The 18,143-nt window shown below is 48.9% G+C and overlaps 1 protein-coding gene across 3 annotated transcripts in view; it reads right to left on the reverse strand.

Annotated features, from left to right (window-relative positions):
- Positions 1 to 939: 939 nt before the first annotated feature.
- Positions 940 to 18,143, reverse strand: part of AATF (apoptosis antagonizing transcription factor) — a 105,727-nt gene continuing 88,523 nt past the window's right edge. For all 3 annotated transcript variants that reach the window (XM_044939576.2, XM_006065485.4, XR_003108039.3), the window contains one exon: positions 940 to 1,212. In XM_044939576.2, the coding sequence (XP_044795511.2) occupies positions 1,168 to 1,212 (45 nt within the window). In that variant the 3' untranslated portion in view covers positions 940 to 1,167. The remainder of the gene's footprint in view (positions 1,213 to 18,143) is intronic.

Below are 18,143 nucleotides of genomic sequence, written 5' to 3' on the forward strand. Positions count from 1 at the left end.
CTCACTTCATTTGGAGCCCAGCCTCTTGGCGCTGTGTCCTCGGTCCCTGGACACCTAGTCAAGGATAACGTGGGATCCCTGGGCACAAAAATCTGTCACTTGGTTTTGACATTTTAAAACAATACCAAAACCTGACTCTGTAAAAACAATGACTAGACATTAACTACAACTGCCCTCAGATGCCTGGAGTCAATGTTCCTTTAATTCCATAGCTCTGAAGATAGGGGCACAGGACCCGAGAGATGGTCAGCCTCACGTGTGGGCACATACACATTACTTATGCAAGATCAGTTCATTGCATACTGACCACAGCAGGCCAATAAATCCCCCTTATGGGGATTTAATTTTCAGCTTTTGACCTTTGGATGAAAAACAAGTGAATCATTTCCTCCTGCTGGATTTACACCAGAGCTGATCTTAATAAAGTGATTTAGGAATGGTGAGAATGGAAAAGGACTCTGGAAGAATCTTTATGGGTGAAAAGAGGAAACAAGAGAGAAGTCAGAGATTGCTGTTGAGCAACAACAGACAGATACCTCCACCGAGGCTCAGCTGACAGGGTGCGGGGCGGGTGTGCCTGCTGCTCAGAGCCACAATCAATTGCTGAACATAACCCACCTGAGAGCAGCCTCTGCCCAGGGATTATTCCTTCTGTGAAGTTGTTTTTTCCCAAATCCTGGGTTCATTTTATTTATTTTTTAGAATGTTTGACTGTACCCTGAGGCATGTGGGACTGAAGTTCCCTCACCAGGGATTGAACCCACAACCCCTGCATCGGAAGCAGAGTCTTAACCACTGGACCCCTGGGGAAGTCCCCCTTCTGTGAAGTTTTATATTGTGAGAGAAGGCCACTGGGCTGGGGAAACAAAGAGCCTGTCGCCCTGCAGGAGCGTAAATCACTCACTTGGTGCTGCTGAAGGAATCACGTGTGGCTGCAGCAACAGTAAAAATCCTCTTTATTTGTGGTGGTTCAAGGCCATGGGGTGGGGAGTGGGGGCGCGGTGGGGAGAGGCTTCCTGGCCCGCCTCAGGCCACCTTCTGGACAGCGCATATTCCCAGGATTACAGCCCATGGCTTCCTCCACCTTCCACCGGGACAGGGTGTGCAGCGACCCCACCTCAGGCCTCGAGCTGGATAGATGGGCACCGTCAGGCCCCGTGGCTGTCATCACGGGGGTTGAGTTGGCCAAAAAGGGATCGATACAGCTCTGTCCTGGAAGACAAACGAAACAAACTGGTTAATGCATTGGTTTAACTTTCCAAGGTTAGAAAAGAACCAGGAAGCTGGGAAATACCCCAATCTGAGTCTTCAATTGAAAACACAGCTGCGTAATTAAAAATGCATCCCACAGCTCTTCTTCACAAACACAGAGGAGGGGAAGAACCTAGAATGGGCCAAACAGCAGAATATGTAAATAGTCCGGCGTGGCTAGATACCCTGTCTCCAGGGAACCAGTTTTGTATAAGTTTGCCCTTTACAGACAGGCTCTTCCAGTAAGAAAACAAGATTGAATATTTTAATAGGATGTATGAGACTGCCACACGAGGAGGATTCAATCAGACATGGGATGTAGGGGATATAATTTAGTTTTCATACATTTTCCTGGACTTGGCAGTACTTGAAAAACAATGAAAATGACCCAGCAACAAGATTCCAATTACCAGCACGCGTGCAGCTGCTTGGGCACAGGGGCTCTTCCCCAAACCCCGCCCTTCCACTATCCTCCATCAAATAGGTAATTTGATTGGCTAATTTATTTCTAAATTTGGGTTTGACGTGAAAAAAAATAATAACCCTAACATGCCAGGGTCTTGGGTCCCTGAAAATGAATAAATGACTTGCACCAGTGTTTCTGCCGCCCGGCAGGGGTGGTCAAGGGCCCCTGGGCCCCAGCAGCCCAAAACTCTTCCCTGAGTTGAGGGCCAGGTCTCCCTGGGATTCGAGGAGCCACAGCCTCCAGGCGGGTCACACCACAGGGAGGCAGGGACCAAACCTCTACCTTCGGGGAAGGAGGGCAGGCACGGGGCAGAGGTCACAGACCAGTGAGTGAACGAGCTTGGGAGAAAGCTTTGCCCACTCTGTTGTCAAAAGCCACAGCCTGCTATCCTTGACAGGCTGGCTGACAGAAGTGCTCTTATTACTGAGAGTCATCATCAGCAAATCTAATTTTCAAAACAAAGAGCAAAAAACCCCCCATGCTTCAGACAGCTATTACTGGTCCAGCTACATTTCAACACAAAATCTTACAAGTCTGTTTGAATTCACCCTGCTACAGTTTCGGGTACCAACAGTGAAAGTGTTAGTCGCTCAGTTATGTCTGACTCTTCGCGACCCCATGAACTGCAGCCCAGGCTCCTCTGTCCATGGAATTCTCCAGGCAAGAATGCTGGAGTGGGTAGCCGTCCCATTCTCCAGGAGATCTTCCTGACCTGGAGATTGAACCCAAGTCTCCTGCACTGCAGGAGGATTCTTTACCACAGAGCCACCTGGGAAGCCCAACAGAGGAACTCTAATTAGAAACCCCAGCAACAGGAATAGCATATTGAAACTCTGAAAATGGAAAAATCTTAAAGAAGGAACCACTGAAGCAACGAATGTAAAGTAACCTTGTCATGCCGGGGACCACGGGGCAGGCAGGGAAAGTGGCCAGAAAACAGTGGGTCTCCCATACTATTATAGGAACGTTATGGCAAGAACCTGCCGGTACCTTCAGCCGACGGGGGTGCCCCTGGGCCGACGACAAAGGCTGCGGTCCGCCCAGAGCCGCAGGGTCTCTTTGTCCCTGAGAATACACATCTGCCCGGCTCGGCCCGGATGGCCCCGACGTGTGCACAAGGGGAAGGCAGCTGCGGACCGCACGCAAATGACAGGCGGGCAGCCTCCTTCCGGAGGCAGTGGCTTCTGAATCCCCGGCTCCATCACAGAGAAGACAGCCCTGCCCTGCCCAGGTGTGACTTGCTCACGCGATGGCCTGCCTACCTGCCGATAAGTGCAAGTCTCTGCGGCCATTTCCACAAAGAAATTAAACGGTGTTAAGGGGAGGGTCACCGTGACAAAGAGGACAGTGTGGCTTTGCGGCTGTGGAGCCCTTTCATAATCACCCCTTCTAGCCTCGCCCGCGCCAGACCCATCATTACCACTGAGCAAATGCTTCCTCTCCGCGCCACGACATCAGCGAACCGCCGGGGCCACGCGGCAGTCACTGCCCGCAGCAGGGTTCACGTGTCAGGAGCGGAGAGGGAGATGCTGAAACCCATGTTTTGATAGAACATCATTTCACACTCAGGTGGGCAAGGCTGACAAACATATGCAGCTGTTCATGGGAAAGCAACCTGGACGGCAGAGTGGTCTGCATTCTTAAAATATATTTTACAGCAAAGAGAGAAAAAACACAAGTCAGGGATTATTCCCACCTGAGAATCCCCAAGCAATTTCAATTCCAAGTCCTCCTCACCCACGACCACCAATCAGGGACTGTTTTCACCCTCCAAGTACCTCAGACGTCCCTGCTCCTCCAGGCTCCGTCATTTCAGATCCTACCATCTCTCACCAAGAAGGTGGCGACAGCCTCCTCAGAGACTTTTCTGTTCCCATCTCCTACCCATTGTCCACGACCCTCAGGCCTAGTCTAAAGCTCTAGAGATGGACAAAGCTGACCCTCCTGGGGTCCAAGAGCATGACCAGGATGAAGCCCCCCAAACTCCAGCTGCTCAGCTCAGCTCCCGGCCCTCTTCCCTGCAGAGGGCCTGCCCGGGGCGGAGGTGGGAAACGCACCGCCGTGAGGGTGGGGTCTGTGGTCTGGTCCTCAACCTCTCTGCACAGCCCCTACACAACTTTCCAAAATCCCGCAGCCTCTGCGCACATTTTTAAATTGATATATAAAATTTTTCTCAATAAATGTTAATAGGCACAAAGGATATAATTATCAGAAAATTGTGCATACTAACTTTTAAAATAAAACTCTTGCATCCTGTTCGTAATACACCCCATGGACCCTATGTGCTATACTGATCTGATATCCATCACCGCTCATTTAAACAAGTAAACAAACTCGTTAACCTGGAAATTTTACAGCATCCTTTTCTTCTTAAACTCGGATTTCCATCTGCTTTTTCCCTATAGGTTTTTGTCTTAATATAATTGATTTATGCTTGAAAGTCTTTTATTGATTACTCTATGATACTTTGGCCACAAAAATAAGTATGCAAATTGATGCACTTTTTGAAATTTAAAAAGTTGAAACAAAAATATTTTCATTTCTTGGGACCATAAAGCTCTAAGTTAATTTTGAAAAATTATACTTCTGGACTGTGTTATCACTGTAATTATTATTAGGATACAACTGATATATATGATAACAATATAATAAAGTTTGGTATAATTTTGGTAAATTTTTAGTATGTGTAAAATGTTACTGGGAATTATCTCTTAATGACATAGATGAGGCTTCCCCCTCCATTCCCATTCCAGGGATGAGTATTATTTATCGCTAGGATGAAAGCAGGTTCAGCAGCGATTCTGTCCTGCTTTTTAGCTTGCGTAGCCATCAGTGATGAGAAACCTTGCCATGCAAACAAGCAGATGTGGGAAAGGAGAGCTTTGCTACAGCAGTGACACCCAGTCCTTTCAATTCCTTCTCAATTAATCGCCCTTCTCCCCCAGTCTCAGAGTGATCTCCCACCAAAAATTAGTTTTAATGATCTATCAGCTGACAACTCAATTAGGTTCTCCTGCAATTCTGCTGAGAATAAAGACCCGGGAGCCACCTGGCCGTCAGGGCTCTGTTACCTGGACCCAGGTCACGGCCGGTCGTGATCCCTGCCCTAATATGTTGACTGGTCCTTTGAGGTTCCCCCACTCTGGGGCAAGGAGGGGCTTCATGTCCAGTGAAGCAACTGTGAAAGGCAAGGGAGGAGGGGAACCTGCAACTCCGCTTGGCCAGGACCGCTGCGGGAAAGAGCTGGAGACTGATTCCTGCCAACTCCCTGCATCTCCTTTCCCAGGGGAGGAAGATCTCTCTGTGGCCCGGGGAGAAGACTGAGGTGGGGGGGCAGGGTGGGTACTGAGCGGTGCCCCCACCCGAGGCGGGTGGTTGACCCAGGGCTCGGGGGAGGGAAAAGCATGTGGAAGGAAACAGGACACACTTGGGTCCCCTCCCAGAGCCAGGAAAACAAAACTAAAACCAGGACCGGATAAGGAAAAGCCGCGGTGGGACAGAGGGCCAGGCGGCCCTCTGCTGCAGAGCGCTCCCCGCCGCCCGCCCCGACCCCAGCATCTTTCCTACCCGGGATTGAGCCAGGCAGAGAAGCTAAACTATCAATCCTTCAGGTTAACCTTGTCTCCACCCGATTCTCCCGGGTAAGCGTGTAGTTTAATACTTGAGGTCCCCTTAAGGCTATGCATAATGAAGTTGGGTTTTTTTTCCTTAATACATAATTCCTGCTCCTTACCACATTAAGAGTCCGGATTTGAATCGCTGAGCTGAAATGCCTTCCCCCCTTTGTTACCCCGCCCCCCACACTCTCGGCCTCAATGGCCAGTGGGAACGTCCACTGCAGGAAATGTATTAATGGGGTATCATGCTGGAGAATGACCCACAGAGTAATTAACAGGACTTGGACCTAAGGTAGAAGGTCGATAGCAGGGGCTCTTCCTTGAATTAAAATTTAACTTACCCTTTATTGCAACCTACAAAAGCAAGTAATGAGCACTAACATTTTTATTTCTTTTAAACTGTCATTTAGGCTGTAGAGGGGATAATTACCTATCTCTAGTGTAGTAAGGTTTTATAACCCTTAGTGAGGCATTTTCTAATTTAATATTTTTACTATATTATCATAAAACCTGTTTCTGGAAAAAAATGATCATGGATTAGCAGCCATTTTCCATAAAGACAGAATGTGTGTGTGTGTGTGTGTGTGTGTGTGTGTGTGTGTGTGTGTACTAGGATTCAGCTTTTTATTATGTGAGGTAAAGAGACTTAAGTGTGCCCAGTCAAGCTGGCTGTGAGATGCTATCACTTGAGCGGCGGGCAAGGCTCAACAGGGCCCTAAAGGAAACGGGGCTGGACGTGTGTCAAGGTGCAGTCCAGCCGCACGCACTCCTCACCAACTGCAACACAGCTCAGGACAAAGGCACTTCTGAGCCCACAGAGACCTGTGCGGGGGTGCGGTCAGAGGTCAGGAGCTTGCAGCACTTGGGACCAAAGGAGCTGCACCGGCCACACCCCGGACACCTCCAAGCTACACCCACCTGGCCCTGTGGCCTTAAAAGCAGGCAGAGGAGAAAGCAGCCAGGGCACCGCTCCCTAAAGAAACCTGCACAACCTCCACAAGTACCTCCTGGTCTCCGAGCAAGTAAGACATGCTGGGACTCCAGCCATTCTTCCAAAAGTGCCAGTGGAGACAACTGCTGCTTTCCTGATTAAAACTGTATGCAGAATTTGTCCTTGATTAATCTGACACTGCTCATCAGTTGCTTCACTGGGGGTGAGGTGGAGGGGTTCCTCCCTAAATATACAAGATGCATCCCACGAGGGCCCACCCTCCCCGGTAATTCCCGCCTCGGCCCTGCACACCCGAAGGGCCTGTGCCGTGTGCTTCTGCAGGACTCCACGTCTTAGACATACACTTGCGAATCCAAGGATGATGAAATACACAAAGGGAAAGGGAGACTAAGGCTCTGATCACAATAGCGCTCGTGTCCAGCAGAACCTTGATTAAACCCAAATCGTGTCAGGACAGACACGGCCGGAGCAGAAACTCACACTGACCACCGTGGTTGCTGACGGCAGATGCGCTTTTAATAATTATTGGTGATGTTACTGATGCAGGATTTTTTTATGTTTGTGTTTCAAAACATTTTACTTGTTAGTGCTGTGGAAGCTTATAAACCTGTATCAGGTGAGGATGGTTCCTTGGTCTCAGAGTGTAACACACAGGTATAACAGATTCACAAAATACATGTGAATGCTTATCAGGTTTTTGCAGGATTATCAAAATAGGAATGACACGGCAGAAGCTAAGTTGGGAAGGTGATCATATGGAGTCACTCTGTTGGGACAACCCACTCCATTTGGAGATGTGGAAACACTCTTCCTCTGGCTGGGCCACCCTCTGCCACTGTGGGACCCCCACCCATGGCCCAGCCGTCCAAAGCCGCAGGGACAGCTCTTCCCTGGGGCAGCATTTCAACTACTGTTGTCTCCTAACTAAGTCTGGTCTTTTCCAGGTGGAAAGAAACAGTCCATCCCGCTATGCCAAAGTTGGGGTTCTTCTGCTGGCCTGACAGAACCCCTCTGAGCCCTCCAGTTGCCCAACAGTCAGCATCTGCACCCTCTGAGCCCACCTCGGGGTCTGGACGGTCCAGGAGGCCCAGGCGTGCAGGGTAGGCTCTATCATCGCCTCTGTGTTCAGCATATCCTTTCCTGCCCTCACAGAGTCCCAGTCTCTCTGCTCTGTCTGCAGACAGGTCCAGGGCATTCCACATGCCAACTGGAAAAACCTGTCTTGCCAATGATCACTTGGCACCAAACCAAGGGGTCCTCCTAACCCAGCTGCTAGGGTCTGCTCGCAAACACTACGGACTAGACGCCACCTTCTTGCATCTTTCACTCCTCCTGCTTCCTCTCACCCAAATCCATTCTACTCTGTATCAGAGACTTTACAGGTGAGAGAAAGATGTCTGAGAACTGGTTCTATGGCCTAAGAGGGGCAACTGTGTGGATCCAGATGGCAGGTGGCTGCCCCAGGCGCCGGGGGGCCATGTGCACACACAGCAGTGGGACCGGGGGTGGGGGGCCGTGTGCACACACAGCGGTGGGACCGGGGGTGGGGGGCCGTGTGCACACACAGCGGTGGGACCGGGGGTGGGGGGCCGTGTGCGCACACAGCGGTGGGACCGGGGTGAGCTCACACAGCGGTGGGACCGGGGTGGGGGCCGTGTGCGCACACAGCGGTGGGACCTGGGGTGGGGGGCCGTGTGCGCACACAGCGGTGGGACCGGGGGTGAGGCTCACACAGCGGTGGGACCGGGGGTGGGGGGCCGTGTGCGCACACAGCGGTGGGACCGGGGGTGGGGGGCCGTGTGCGCACACAGCGGTGGGACCGGGGGTGGGGGGCCGTGTGCGCACACAGCGGTGGGACCGGGGGTGGGGGGCCGTGTGCGCACACAGCGGTGGGACCGGGGGTGGGGGGCCGTGTGCGCACACAGCGGTGGGACCGGGGGTGGGGGGCCGTGTGCGCACACAGCGGTGGGACCGGGGGTGGGGGGCCGTGTGCGCACACAGCGGTGGGACCGGGGGTGGGGGGCCGTGTGCGCACACAGCGGTGGGACCGGGGGTGGGGGACCGTGTGTGCACACAGTGGTGGGATCGGGGGTGGGGGGGGGCCATGTGCACACACAGCGGTGGGACCGGGGGTGGGGCAGAGCCCCCGGCCAAGACTCTGTCTTTCAGGAAGCCTGGACAGTGAGGAAGGCAATGCCAGTGAAGCCACAGAAGTGCATCTTGTAAGGAGGGAGTGCCACTCACAGTGATGTAAAAAGATTATGAGCGTAGAAAACTCAGAGTTCCTGGGTAAAGCCAATGGGTCAGCACCTAACTCCCTCCCTCTCCTCCCAGCATCCCCAGCAACAAAGAGTGGCTTCTCCCCTGAAATGCCAACACAACTGCATGCCCTAAAACAATACACAGAAAAAGCCAAGAAAGGAGAAAAGAGAAAAAAGCAATATTCTCTCATCGTGGGCTGTTAACAGGGACAAGTGAGCAGAGTAACAGTAACTCAGAGAACGCTCTTACCTATCACTAATTACCTCCATCTGGACAAACCTCCCTTCAGAACCAGGCTGAAGGCTACATAAGCTACAGGACAGCTCGCCGCAGCTGCCCAGATCTGCCACAAGGTGGCAGCACACGACGCACGTCTCAGTGGACTAGGCAACGAGCGGCTCTGGCAAACTGGCCATAAATTCCCCATCACCTCTGCTCTCCTCACCATCCTCCCCAGCGCTTGAAGGAGACTCTGGAAGGTCTGTTCCAATTCGCTCCTTTGGTCAGGTCAGAACTGGGTCCTTCAAACCTCTGCAAATGCTTTTAGCCCCACAGCTTTAAATTACAGATGGTGACATGTGACCTCTGGCCTGTCTCCTAAAGATCAGACTCGAGATTTATAAACGTTCAAAGATGCAGGTTCAGGCCCCAGACAAAGGAACTGAAAGAGGAACGATGGGTGAGAGGACGCGAGGGGTGAGTCTGCAGAGCGTTCTCCCCACCCGTGTTCCCTCCTTGTTCCCTTGTCAGTTACAAATTCACTCCCCTTAAACAAGGAAGCAAAACACTTGAAACTTCCATCATCCTACCACTAGTTTCAAGTCTTTCAAATTCTTTTAAAGAAAAATAATTTACCTTGGTGGGACTTGCAAAAAAGAAGAGGTGGGGCCGGGGGGTGAGGAGGGACCTCCCGACAAAAGGGATGTCGCCTCCTCTCCTGTGCGTTAATATTCCATATTTCTGGGATGATTTCCACTTTCACAGTTTGACTGTTTTATAACAGATTTGATGCGAAAGAAGACAAATGGCCTCACAGAGGAAGGACGACAAATCATCTCACTGCTTTTAGCGGGGTTTTCTCTTTATTTTTATTTATTTTTATTCTGTGGCTGGGCTGGGGAGCTCTCTGCTTGCTGGAGATGTTTAATATTAACGTCAGGCCGACACGATCCTGGCAATAGAGTTGGCCAGTGTTGTGTTTATGGCTTTGTGACTGCTGGCTTCAGGAAGATGAAGCTCCTTGTTCAAACAGCAGCCCCTATAACAGCTCCTGTTAAAAGCCACGGGATGCTTCACTGCTTAGACGTGAATCACCTCCTCCAGCCACACGGAAGGGGAGGCTGACACTGAATTACATTTGTATCCCTATCAAGACCGCTGCCCAACGACCCAGGGCCTGGGTGGGGGGCGGTGTGTGACCCTTCTCTCAGATCCTTCTCTCAGCTACTCCAAGGGGGTCAAAACACACAGGAATCAGCGAAGATGTCTGTGGTCAACCCGGAGTTTCAGCAAGGCATTCCATTACTGCCGGTGCTAAGCTGAAGGACTGACTTGACCAAAAAAAACCCAGTCCTGATCCGAATATAAAAGCAGAGACTTTTTTTTATCCGAACATAAAAGCAGCTCGGGATGCCGAGCCACGGGTTCAGCTCAGCCCGCAGGACACAAAGGTACCGCAGGGCCCTGGGGCCAGGAGCCGCCCACCTGCCCCGGTCCCCACACGCTCCGCCCAGGGGGAAACCCTGGCTGTTCCTGCTCTGCCCTCATCCTTTTCTCTTCCCCCCACCACCCTTCCCTGGGTTCTGTTCTCGGTCCTCCTTCCTTTCCCTGGTAAACCATCCACACTCCAGCCCCAGCGATCTCCTGGGTGCAAAGGAAGCACTGTACCCAAGAACCTGCCTGCAGACCTCACCAGGCCCTGCGAGGCTGTTCTGCCCCCTAAATTACCTTTGTTAAATGGCACACAGTATCATTACATGTGGAATCTAAAAATACGATACAAAGCGGCCTATTTACAAAACAGAAATAGACCCACAAATGTAGAAAACAAACTTACCATTACCAAAGGGGAAAGGGTGGAAGGAGAAGTTAGGAGTTTGGGATTAAAAGATACACACCATTATATTTAAAACAGATAAATAGCAAGGACCTACTGTGTAGCACAGGGAACTATATTCAATATCTTATAATAACCTATAGTGGAAATGAATATGAAAAAGAGATATGTGTCTATTTATGTATATACACACATACATACATACATATATCTGAATCACTTTGCTGTATATCTAAAACACTGCAAATCAACTGTACTTCAAAAAAATTTAAAAAACAAACCACCTTTGTTATAACAGTCATGTCCCACACTTAACTGTTTAATGGCAGGAAGCTACAAAGTTATAGGGATCAACACCACATTTTCTGATTAAAAAATAAAATCTGCAAGATTCCTGTCTCAGCTCTCTACAAGGTCCCTACCTTAAGGGTCCTGTTTGGACAATTTATTTAAATTAAATGATAAAATGCAAACTGATGCCCTCCACCTGTCAATCCTGTTTGGTTTTTAGTATCTTCCTTCAAAGAACTTGCTCCTCTCTTCTGTGTATCGAGAGAGATTTGGAAAAAAGGTTTCTCCCAGCTACCTGCCAGGGAAACCTTCCCCAGGGCAGTGCCCTGGGGTCCGGAGCTTCTGGGTATCTACCCTGGGGCTGCCTCCACACTCAAGCGCCTTGGATCACCAGCCAGTCACTGAAGTCAGCAGTCTGATGACCTCAGCCAGTTACAGGACTGGTTTTTAAAAGCCTGACTGCTCCGTGCAAAATAAGTAGTTTGCGTTTCTGCCCCTGGAAGCTGGGGAGTCCGCTGTGTTGCACGGCTGTGCCTCCCCTGCAGGACGGAGAGGCGGACAGGGAGGCCGAGCGCTGCCAAGTGCATGCAGGAGAAAATGTGTATTGATTTCTTCTTTCTTATAAAGGAGCACAAAGCAGTGAGGAACAATTGGTCCTCTTTGCTGCATTTCACATTCCACACCAGACAAAGGGCCCAACCCCCACCAGCCTCCGAGAGGCAGAAAGGGGAACCTTGTGGGGCAGCTACTGGCTGTCAGAGGCCACCAGGGTGTTGGGGTCCACTGCCGCGGCAGGAGGGGGTTGGCAGGAGGACATGCCAAACACCCTGGGCTGCAAATGCCTCCCCTGCCTCCAGCCAGTAATCTCCCTCTCCCGGCTGATGTTTCTTCATCTATATTGGAGAGGAAAGAGCCTTCAGTCTTATTTACCTTTTAAGTGGAGGTGCCCAGAGGGTAAAAGAGTTAATGTTTATAAAGTGTTCTGCTCCCCAGAGGGAGACAATGGATAAAACACAAGGTGTGGTTATGGCTCATTCAAGACCTCATTTCCAGGGTAGTTAGTAATAGCTTCCCATTACAGATGCCGGCTCCCCAGCACCTGGAACTCAAAGTACACTCAGGCGATGCCCTTTATCTAAATATCCTTTTTTTGGCTTGACACTTAAAACCAACAGTAAAAATAACAAAAGGAAACCAGGGACTATTATGCTTTGTTAATGCACATACAGGAGCCATTCCAGAGCTGTTTTCTTCTTAAACCAAACAAAATCCTGCGAGTAGTCCCAAAAAAAAAAAAAAAAACTGTCCTACAATGAGAATTGATCAACCCAGGGCCCTGTCCATACACTCTGTTTCCATGGTAACTAGTAATGTGTAGAAGGGCCACCAGAAACCACACCCAGTATGGCTATCACAGCCAAGATGGGCAGGAGAAGACCTTCATACAACACACGTCTGTGGTGTAGACTGTGACCTTTTCCCAGGGCTCACCCTAAGTAAAACGACTTCCAAAACCCTCGAGGTAAAGAATGAAGTCCCAGGGCTGGACTCTATTTCTGGGCTTTTCCAGCCTGGCCACAAGCAAAGAAGAAACCATGGAGCTGGCCCTTGGGTGGGGCAATGTTCCTGTGTGGAGATAAAGCCCGCAGAGGATCGGGCCCACGCTGCTGGTGAACTGGCCGGGCACCGAGTGCCAGGGGAGCAGAGCGACGTGAGGACGGTCCCGGACGCTTGACCGGGCTTCCCTGGAGGCTCCGAGGTGAAGCCACCTTCCAGGGCAGGGGACTCGGGTTCGATCCCTGCTCTGGGAAGACTCCACATGCCATGGAGCAGCTATGCCCGTGCGCCACAACCGCTGAGCCTGTGCTCCAGGGCCTGGGAGCTGCAACAACCGAGCCTGCACGCTGCACACACAGCGTGCTCATCCGGAGCCCACGCTCCGCGGTGAGAGGAGCCACTGCCATGAGGAGGAGCCCGCACACCAGCGCTAGAGAGCAGCCCCGCTCGCCTCGACTAGAGAAAAGCCTGAGTAGCAACAAGAGCCAGCACAGTCATTAAAAAATAACAAGATGCTTGACTCAAACATCTTTCAACTTGACGACGGTGTGAACGCAACATGCGTTTAGTAGAAGCTGTACTTCGAATTTTGAACTGTAACCTCTCTCTTCCCAGGCTGGGACGTGGGGCAGACCCTCTCGCGATGGTGACAACGGACGAACGGCACACACCACTCTGTGCCCACACAGCCCTGCTGCCGCTCACCTGCAGCATTCGGTCAATGACACAATCGGCATGCCACTTTATCATGAAATAGGCCTTTGCGTTGGATGCCTCTGCCTAACGGTAGGCTAATGGAAGTGTCCTGGGCATGTCTAAGGTGGGTGACGATCAGCCGTGATGTCAGCAGGTTAGGCGTATTAACTGTATTTTCAACTTACGATATTTTCAACCTATGATGGGTTTATTGGGTCAATGAAGATCTTTGTATTAGAGTTAAGAGTTAGATACTGTGGAGCAATCTTAGTAAAAGAGGCAAAAAAGTTTGTTCATCCGTCTTACAGGACGGATTGCTAAAATAATCTTACCAGCAAATTACTTACAAGCAATAGACTCATAAGCCGAAGGCCTTTCAAGGCATTTCAGACAGGAGGCCTAGAGCTAATTCTTCTCAGGTACAAAAAAATAGGTATGTCTGCCTTGGAGGCAAAGGAACAAGGACATAATAGGTACATGTATAAAAACACAAATTTTGTTTAAGTAACTATTTGTACAGGTATCATTAAAACAGTCCTTTCAGAAACAAAAAATTACAAAGACTATTTCATTCTCTAATGAAGACTTACTTCCCTGGTGGTCCAGTGGTTAAGAACCTGCTTGCCAATGCAGGGGACAGGGGTTCGATCCCTGGTCCAGGAAGACTTCACATGCTGCGGAGCAACTAAGCCCATGTGCCACAACTACTGAGCTCACACTTTAGAGCCGAAGCTCCGCAACAAGAGAAGCCACCACATGAGAAACCTGCACATCACAACTAGAGAAAGTCTGAGTGCAGGAACAAAGACCCAGCATAGCTAAAAATAAATGATAAATTAAAGAATAAATGTTTTTTAAAAAAGAATCTAATGAGCAAGAAGGACTATTTTCACTTTATAAAGCAGGAAACTAAGGCCGAGCACCAAAGAACTGATGCTTTCGAACTGTGGTGCTGGAGAAGACTCCTGAGAGTCCCTTGGACTACAAGTGATCAAACCAGTCAATCTTAAAGGAAATCAACCCTGAATATTCATTGGAAGGACTGATGCTAGCAGTTTGGCCACCTGATGTGAAGAGCTGACTCACTGGAAAAGATCCTGATGCTGGGAAAGATTGAAGGTGGGAGGAGAAGGGGATGACCGAGAATGAGATGGTTGGGTGGCATCATCAACTCAATGGACATGAGTCTGAGCAAGCTCCAGGAGACGGTGAAGGACAGGGAAGCCTGCGCGTGCCGCAGTCCACAGCGTCGCAAAGAGTTGGACGCGACTGAACAACAACAGAAGCCCAAAGAGAAGATTTCTTCAAGGTCACATTGTGATCCTGCCTGTGAGCTGGGGCAGAACAGGTGGTCAAGGATCTGGAGTCAGCTTTCTAGCCGAGGGAAGGCTGACATCAACTGGGAAAAGACTTGACTTGTTCTACAAATAAAACGTGCTACAGAAATGGTATACAGTAACTATGTGAAAAGTGACAGTCGCTCAGCTGTGTCCGACTCTTTGTGACCCCAGGGACTATACAGTCCATGGAATTCTGCAGGTAAGGATACTGGAGTGCGTAGCCCTTCCCTTCTCCACGGGATTTCCCCAACCCAGGGATCGAACCCAGGTCTTCTGCATTGCAGGTGGATTCTTTACCACCTGAGCCATAAGGGAAGCCCAAGAATACTGGAGTGGGTAGCCTATCCTTTCTCCAGTGGATCTTCCTGACCCAGGAATTGAACCAGGATCCCCTACATTGCAGGTGGATTCTTTACCAACTGTGCTATCAGGGAAGCCCATATAGTAAGTAAGGCAGCATTCAACTGGAATCAAAATATATTAACCCAAACGTAAGAGCATAAAACCTTGATAACACCAAACATGGGATGATAGTAAACGTATGCATACAATTTTGACTTATAAATTACGCATTCTTAACAAGAGAAAAAAAACACCCTAATAAATGTTTTTGTGAAGTATATTAAGTACTGTTAGAAACAAATAAAATAGGGGTTTGAAGACGAAAGAGCCCCTACTCAGTGGGTGGTGGAGAATCAGCACAGTCCCTCTGGAAAGGCTGGTGTGGACCAAGGACCACGGGCCCTGCAGCAGGAAAGGACAGAGGTGGGACAGGGGAGGTGGGCAAGGGGTGAGGAGGCACCCGGGGCGGGAGGGTGTCCGGGGACCTGGGGGGCCAGCAGGACAGCACCAGAAGGTGCACACCGAGCCAGGTGACAAGGCGAGAAAGGAGGCAGGGCAAAGTCACCACAGGCCTTGGTGGCAGGCTCAGATTTTATTCGGTAGGCCACCAGGAGTGGCATGTTCTAAGTAACATTTTAGGAAGGTGTAATCTGGCAAAGACACACAGAAATGATTCGACCAGACTGTGGTTAAGAGGCTGCTGGTGTCACAGTGAAAGTGAAATGCTAGGAAGTGGGGAAAAAAAATTCTGGGCTCACAAAGCAGCATTAGGAGCAGAGTGCAGAGACCACTGGGCAACATATGACAATAAAGTTCCAAGCAGATGAAAAGTAAGAAAAGAAATCAGACAAAAGTCACAGAAAAATATCAGCTAACAGCTGGTCCTAGAATCCAGGAAGGAAGGCCCAAGCAAGTGTGTGTGAGCTTGGTCGCTTTAGTTGTGTACGACTCTTCGTGACCCTATGGGCTGTAGCCCAGCAGGCTACTCTTGTCCATGGGATTTCCCAGCAAGAATACTGCAAGTGAAGTGAAGTTGCTCAGTCATGTTCAACGCCTTGCGACTCCGTGGGCTGTAGCCTACCAGGCTCCTCGGTCCATGGCATTTTAAAGGCAAGAGAACTGGAGTGGGTTGCTATTTCCTTCTCCAGGGGGTCTTCCCGAACCAGGGATCAAACCCACGTCTCCTGCATTGCAGGCAGGTTTTTTACCACTGAGCCACCTGAGAAACCCATGCCAAGGCATAAAAGCAATGAAAAACACCACAAAGAACTTATGTTTTGGATCACATAGAAAATAAAATTTATACATGACCAATAAAAGTCATTAATACCAACAGGTAAGCAAAATGGGAGAAATCTACAAAAACAGGAAATATGGTATATAATCATCACATACAGAATTCATACAAACTGCAGAGAAAAATTAAACCCATAGAAGAAAAAATGGACAAAGGATTAAAAACAGAAATATAAATGATTAATAAACATACATGCTCTTCAAGGTTATTACTAAATGAGAAAATAAACATTAGATACTTAGCCCAGTGCCTAGTGCCATGTGGGCCCCAGTAAAGTGTCACACAATGCACTCTCATATCGGCAGAGGTAAATGACATGAACCTCAGGAGGCGGGGACGGGGGACAGAAATTAGTACAACCCATTATGAACCACTAGAAAATATGGATGGATCATTTTACTATACACCAGAAAACTGAAAATAAACTGTACTTCAATGAAAAAATGTTTAAACGTTTATGCCTTTGGTCCAGAAATTACCCTGCTACTCTTCAGAAGCTATTCTAAAGATACAAGCAAACCTTAGAACATGGGTTTCTATATCAATATGCTCACTGCAGCATTACCCTAAAGAGAAATAAAAACAGTCAGAAATAACCTAAATGTCCAAGAATAAGTACTCCATAATAGAATATTAGAAGGTTATTTAGGATGCCTTTAAAAAAACATATGCCATTAAAATGCTTGTAGTAGTTAACTGGGAAAAGGGATTCAGGGACTTCCCTGGTGGTCCAGTGGGTAAGGCTCCGCTCTCCCAATGCAGGGGACCTGGGTTCAATCCCTGGTCAGGGAACTAGATCCCACATGCTACAACTAAGACCTGGCATAGCCAAATAAATGGCATTTTTTTTTTTCAAATAAATGAAAATTTTAAAACAGAAGGGATTCAAACATACAAATAGGTCTTTATAAAATATATACACAAAAAGTTCTGCAAGATAATAAAAAGTATAAATATTACTATATTAATGTATTAACAATATTAATAATTGAGTATTAATAATATTATTTCCCCAGTGACAGATAACATGAATTTTCCTTTGTCCTTTCTATATGTTCCAAATCTTCTTCTATAAGCATGTCTTGTTTTTATGATAGGGGAAGAATACAGTCTCTAAGGAAAGTAGGTGACAGGCACCTGAAACCAGGAGCACTGTCAGAGCAAAAGGACTGAATACACTGGACCAGGTTTCAAAGCCAATTATGAGGCTTAGGGTCTTTGTCATCAAAGAACAGGGTGACCATAAGAACAGGCCTGCAAATTCAGTGATTTACACTACAATGTGAATGGCTTGACAGGCAAAATCTTCCCACACAGAAAGCATCTTTAGGGACTTCCCTGGTGGTCCAGAGGTTAAGAATTCACCTGCCAATGCAGGGGTTCAATCCCTGGTCAGGCACTAAGATCCCACATGCCTCAGAGTAACTAAGCCCACACGCCACAGCTACTGGAGCCCACGCGCCTACAGCCTGTGCTGTAGTTTCAGAAGTTACCACCTGAGAAGCCCACGCACTGCAACAGAGAGCAGCCCTGCTCACCGCAGAGAGAGAAACCCACACACAGCAAGGAAGACCCAGCGCGCCATAAACAAATATAAATAATTTTTTTAAAAAAGAAAGCATCTTTACTATAACAGAAAGAAAAAGTCATTTTACTCTGAACCAGTTTTGATGAAGAGAAAGGCTCTGAGTATGTGTGCTGGTGGTGGGGTTGGGGGCGAGGAGCAAGCTGCCCTCCAGCACATCGCTCCCACATATTTCTGAAAGCTTGCTGATGTCTCGGGAACAGGGGCAGGGGTCAGGAGCCACACTCCCAGATGCAGAAACCAGTTCCGCTCGGAACTTGGCTATCTTGGGCAAATTACTTAATTGCTCTGTGCCTCAGTATTCTTACCAAAGAATGTAGATAATATCAACCACTTCAGTGGTTTCTTATAAGGACTGGATGAAAATACATGTGAAGAGCTTAGTACAGTGTCTCAGATACAGTAAACATTCAATAAGTGGAATATGAGGG

The sequence above is a fragment of the Bubalus bubalis genome, chromosome 3 (assembly GCF_019923935.1).
Source record: "Bubalus bubalis isolate 160015118507 breed Murrah chromosome 3, NDDB_SH_1, whole genome shotgun sequence".
Lineage (NCBI taxonomy): Eukaryota > Metazoa > Chordata > Mammalia > Artiodactyla > Bovidae > Bubalus > Bubalus bubalis.